This window comes from Geospiza fortis, unplaced genomic scaffold, assembly GCF_000277835.1.
Source record: "Geospiza fortis unplaced genomic scaffold, GeoFor_1.0 scaffold166, whole genome shotgun sequence".
Taxonomy (NCBI): Eukaryota; Metazoa; Chordata; class Aves; order Passeriformes; family Thraupidae; genus Geospiza; species Geospiza fortis.
Window position 1 is genome coordinate 7,109,125 of NW_005054310.1, and position 5,212 is coordinate 7,114,336.

At 35.3% G+C, this 5,212-nt stretch overlaps 1 protein-coding gene across 6 annotated transcripts in view; it reads right to left on the bottom strand.

Moving 5' to 3' along the window:
* HMGA2 (high mobility group AT-hook 2) overlaps window positions 1-5,212 on the bottom strand; it is a 112,867-nt gene that overhangs the window by 105,794 nt on the left and 1,861 nt on the right. For all 6 annotated transcript variants that reach the window (XM_031055541.1, XM_031055539.1, XM_031055543.1 and 3 more), the window contains exon 3: window positions 3,364-3,450. In XM_031055541.1, the coding sequence (XP_030911401.1) occupies window positions 3,364-3,450 (87 nt within the window). The remainder of the gene's footprint in view (window positions 1-3,363; window positions 3,451-5,212) is intronic.

Genomic DNA, 5,212 nt, shown 5'->3' on the forward strand with positions numbered 1-5,212 from the left:
AAAAAAAAAAAAAAAAAAAAAAAGAAAAAAAAAAGCCCTAAAAAGGGAAATGTGATGGGCTGGGAACAGAGCTAACAGAGCTCACCAAACAAATAAAATTCAACCACAAAACACCCAGGAAATTAAAAAGGAAGATTCCCCCACTATGATCTTCCTGAAAAAAAATAGCTGTGCTTTAGGGAGAAACAAACCCAAAACCAAATTCACATATTGTTATTTTTAAAAAAAATATTTTAAATTAATGACAGAATAACTTGCTTAAAGATGCAGACTGCATAATAACAACCTAATTGTGGGGACTCAAGTGCAAGGTGATCAGTTTTTTGTCTCTACCTCTTCTTATCTATTTGGTAACACATTGTGTTCCTCCTGTTTGTGAAAATTAAACAATGGAGAAATGGTTTGGTCTTCTATAAAACACAGTTTATTTCTTGTGTCTAGTTTATAAAAATTTAGGCATGTGTGATATGCAAGGCTTTAAGGAAAAAAGAAAGTATATTACCCAAAATTAGAGTAATTGCCACATTATTAGCTGTTCAGTTAGTTTTGCAACATTTTGTATGCATTGTCAAGTTTCACATTGCTAATTTCCTAACAAGCAGTTTGTTTTCAGATGCCCCAAGGCCAGTTTACTAAGACCAAACACAAGCTCTTAAAGCTAAAAAAAAAAAAAAACCAAACAAAACCAAACCAAAAATTTTTTGAAAACCCTGTGAACCAAGAAATTTTAAATATACAACACAACCACAATTCCAGGGAAAACTGTCCATCAAGTGATTTAAGGGTATTTCCTTTTTGACGTATAACGAAACAAAGCCCCAGTTCTGCAGTATTTTTAACTCACTGCCAGTTTGTGCAATACATTTTTAATTGTGATGTGTAATGCTTTGCAAGAGAACACCCAATCAATTAATCATGAGTGCCTTCTCATGGCTGCTCGGTGGGTTCTCCTGGTCACCGTTTATCTAACATGTTGTGAACACTCTGAAGCATTTCAATGAGCTCCCTTTGAAACACACAGGGCACGCACTATTCTTCAGAAATTCCAGCCCATTCCAGCTGGGTGCATAGTGCCCAGGTTCACATGTAGAGGGGCTTAAGCTAAGATACCCAGTGCTCTTTCTGGGAGTTGAGACAGGCTGGAGCAAGTCTTAATGAATGCATGTATGCATATGTATGTGTAAATATGTGTACCACAAAACTGAACATATAGTTCACTCCTTTTAGAGGCGATACCCTCACCACCAAATGAAGCTTTCTTACAGTGCCAAAACATTCCCATCCATATTGCAGTTAGAAAAAATACTGGAAATAATATCACATTAAAAGATACTTTGAGATACGTGGTGAAAAGCTGATCTATTTTAGAGAGGCTAATTATCAATTTGGAAAAAGGGCTAAAATATTTATTTGATATGTGATACCAGTCTCGTTCTTCTAGTGAGGCTTTATAAGTGTTTTATGTTTTAGAGGATTTATCAAACAGATAAATTACTTTATCTATAAACCTAGAAACCAGTAAGACTTGTAATTACATACCCCTCAAAGGGTTTTTTTCTATTACAAAAAGAGACACGTGGTCTTTGGTCAATTTTTTACATTAGCAACACCCAAAAGCTTTAATTAGAGCAGTAATTGATTCATTCTGAAAATCAAAATGTTACAATCATCTGGAAAACTCATTATTTGATAAACCTACACATATATGAATGTTTTTAAATTATTTTCTATTTATACTCATTTCCAAATCACTTATGTAAATGAAATAATGGCAATACTCCTTTCAGAGGCATCTTTTAAAAACATTTCTACAAATTACTTAAAATTTTATCTTACTACAAATGTTTTCCTAGGAAAGCCAACATTCCTAGGAGTAATATTTAAAATACTAAAGCTCACATTTGGATTTGCTAGACTAATAAAAAACTTCTCCCTCTCTTTTGAAGAGTGACATATAAACTATTTTAACATGAATCTGAGGAATGCTTTTACTGTATAAAGAAAAAAAAATCAACATTTTAAGCACATTACCTTGTAAAATGGCTTTGAAAGATTTTTAATACTAAACCTGTAAAGCATTTTTTACTAATTCGTGGATTTCTTGACAGAACATGCTGCTTTTTTTCCAGCCCATAAAGCAAAAAAAAAAAAATAAAACCAACTAATTTTGAATTTAAAGACAGTTGGAAAAGTACCTCAAACAAATGTTGAAAACACTTTAAACAAAACAGACATGAAACCATAGTCACCTTTTAATGATTTAATATTTATCAGTAGTTGCTATAGTAATTTATAACACTGAAAACTATCAAACTTAATATGGTCAGTACCATAGGCATACTGAAAAATGAACCATAATTACATGAGGACACAAATATCTTCCACACGTTTTGTCACGCACCTCCTTAAAAGATACTGATACACTTTAGCACTACAGTTCACTCCCAGATTTTGTAAGCTTTAGTGATTCAGTACCTGTAAACTAGTGCTAACTGCTGTAGAACCAACAACATACACAAATCTCCCATATTTGTTTTCAAGCTCATACACAACAATTTGCCTTCACTAAGATATTTCCTACAGAAGGGTATGCATGATTTGCCTTGATAACACAGCTTTTTAATGGGGTGCTTTCCCCAATTCAAATAGAATTTAATCAAATTTTCATGTTGTATTTGTGATGTAAAATCCATGCACTAAATGAAGTGACTTCAGGGAGCTTCTCCTGTAGCTGAAGGCAATCAGAACCACCAGAATAAAGTTTGGTCCATCACCATGCAGAAACAGTGGTTCAGAAGACTAAAAGCACTTCCAGTAAAAGTCTCTTTGAAACTGATTACTAAACAAGTTATAACAGGCTTTTACTGTAACTGGAAGTTTACTTTACCATCACATTTTAAAGCTGTAAATTTCAATATATGCACTTATTTCCATCAACACATAATTGGATTTACTCCTAATTAACTTATGTTTGACAAAGCACTTAGCTTTAATATACAGATTTGGTCTGTAGTAGTAACAACTGTAAGTGGGCAAGAAATTAATCTTCCTCTTACAAAAATCTTAATGAAGAAAATAATATCCTTAACATTGACTTTCTTACTAGATACGGGACATCTCATGGATCCTCGTGAAATTGTTATTTCACTAATCTGTAGACTACTAAAAAAGATGCCCTTATAAGCTCTGTACTTAGGGTCTTGATGTTAATTCTAATTTTAAAAATGTGAAATTCATGCTTTATGTAGCTTCCATTATCAAAAGAGTTCCAATCCCACACTTCACAACCTAAATTACTGGATTTTTTGCTGCCAGTTGATAAAAAAACCAGCATTATTAATTTTTTCTCTTTAATAATCTCACCTTCTGAGCTGCTTTAGAGGGACTCTTGTTTTTGCTTCCTTTGGGTCTTCCTCTTGGTCTTTTAGGAGATGGTTCACCAGTTGGTTCCTAAATACAGGAAAACATGCTATTGTGGCAAAGAGGCTGCAACTAACCCAGATGTTCTAAAGGATAAACTAAACTGAGAAGTTGCTTAAAACATATGAATTAACAGTGCCATTAAATAACATAATATTAATAATACAACATAAAAAATTTAGCAACTCCAGGTAAAGGAAAAAATATATTTTGCACAATAAATGAGTTTAACTTCTCTTGCAATTGCACAGAAAAACTTGGGAAAGTGTGAATATTCTAACACATAAGTTATAGCAGGAAACACATTTTTTAAAGATGATTATGATTTCCCTCATATAAGAGCAGTTATTTAAAAAATAACTCAGTTACACATTTAATTTCAATTGCATTGCATTATAGTAAGATACAATTATCACATGTAGTTTCTAGCACAAGCTTTTTTGGGGGAAAAAAGTTAACTACCAGAATATTGTAAAGTAAGATGAGACTACTTCTCTCTCAAGGGGGCAATTTTTTTGGTTGTTCTGCAGTCGGCATTATATTCACACCTATTCTAAAGAAAATTGATTCATATTAACATGCAAATTTAAATGTTTGTTCTGATAGGACACTTAAAAGACAAAAATCTCGACAAAGAAAAATTTGAAACAAAACCCCAACTCAAAAGTGAGTCGACACTGACTATTTTAGCTATTTTCTTAACTAGTTCCTTTGCCTGCCAGTAAATAACCAGTCCTTAAAACTGGGCATGAATTACTAAGAATTCAGATTCCAAATATTTATTCAGTGAATCATAAACATTATAAAACTCTTCTAGTCTTGAATATTATACATTTCATTCATATTACAGGATGCAATAGAACTAATCAAGTGCAGTTTGTTAACTTAAACCAGTTTAAAGCCCTTCAGCTTTCATAATTCCCGGGTAGGTTAAAGAGAGGCTGGCAAGGGGACTGCCCAAGTGCTGCAGCTCAGTGGCGAGCCCCGCAGGCACTGCACATCTGGGCTGAGCACGTTGAAGGAGACGCATTTTTCTTTCACTTCCACACATTTAAATGCTACAGGAGGAAAAAAAATAGGGGAAAAAAAAGAAAACACAATATAGAACAACAAAAAAGAAGAAAAAAGAAAAAAGAAAAAAGAAAAAAGAAAAAAGAAAAAAGAAAAAAGAAAAAAGAAAAAAGAAAAAAGAAAAAAGAAAAAAGAAAAAAGAAAAAAGAAAAAAGAAAAAAGAAAAAAGAAAAAAGAAAAAAGAAAAAAGAAAAAAGAAAAAAGAAAAAGCCCGGGCAAAAGCCGGCAGGGTCGGTGGGTGCTGGCTGCCGGGGCTGGTCGAGGGCAATCAGGGGGTGAAGCAGAAGGGGTACAGAGTCCGCAGTCACTGGACCGATGGGAGTGAGTGTCACCAGGGGCAGAGCGAGGTAACGGGGGGCTCTGCTTTTATGGCTTCCCAAAAAAAGTACTTTCTGTGAAATTTACGGGACCATATCGGGGCGGGGGAGGGGAAGGAAGCAAAGCAGCCGCGTTTCCCCCGGCTCGGGGCTCTACTGCTCAGTTCTCTCCGTGTTTCGAGCCCCTCGAAGGCTCTCGCGGCAGTGGGGCTGATGCCAAATGAATGGGAAGTAAACACGTTTAAAGCCCGCGGACGCTCGCTTTAAAATGAGCTCCACGGACAGCCCCGCTTCCCAATCGTGACTTCGAGGGAGGCAGGGAAAAGGCTGCGGGCGGCTCCGCGCTGCCCCCGCCGAGCTGCGGGATTAATTGGTTGCATCCGCAGGCAAAATACTCCTTCGGC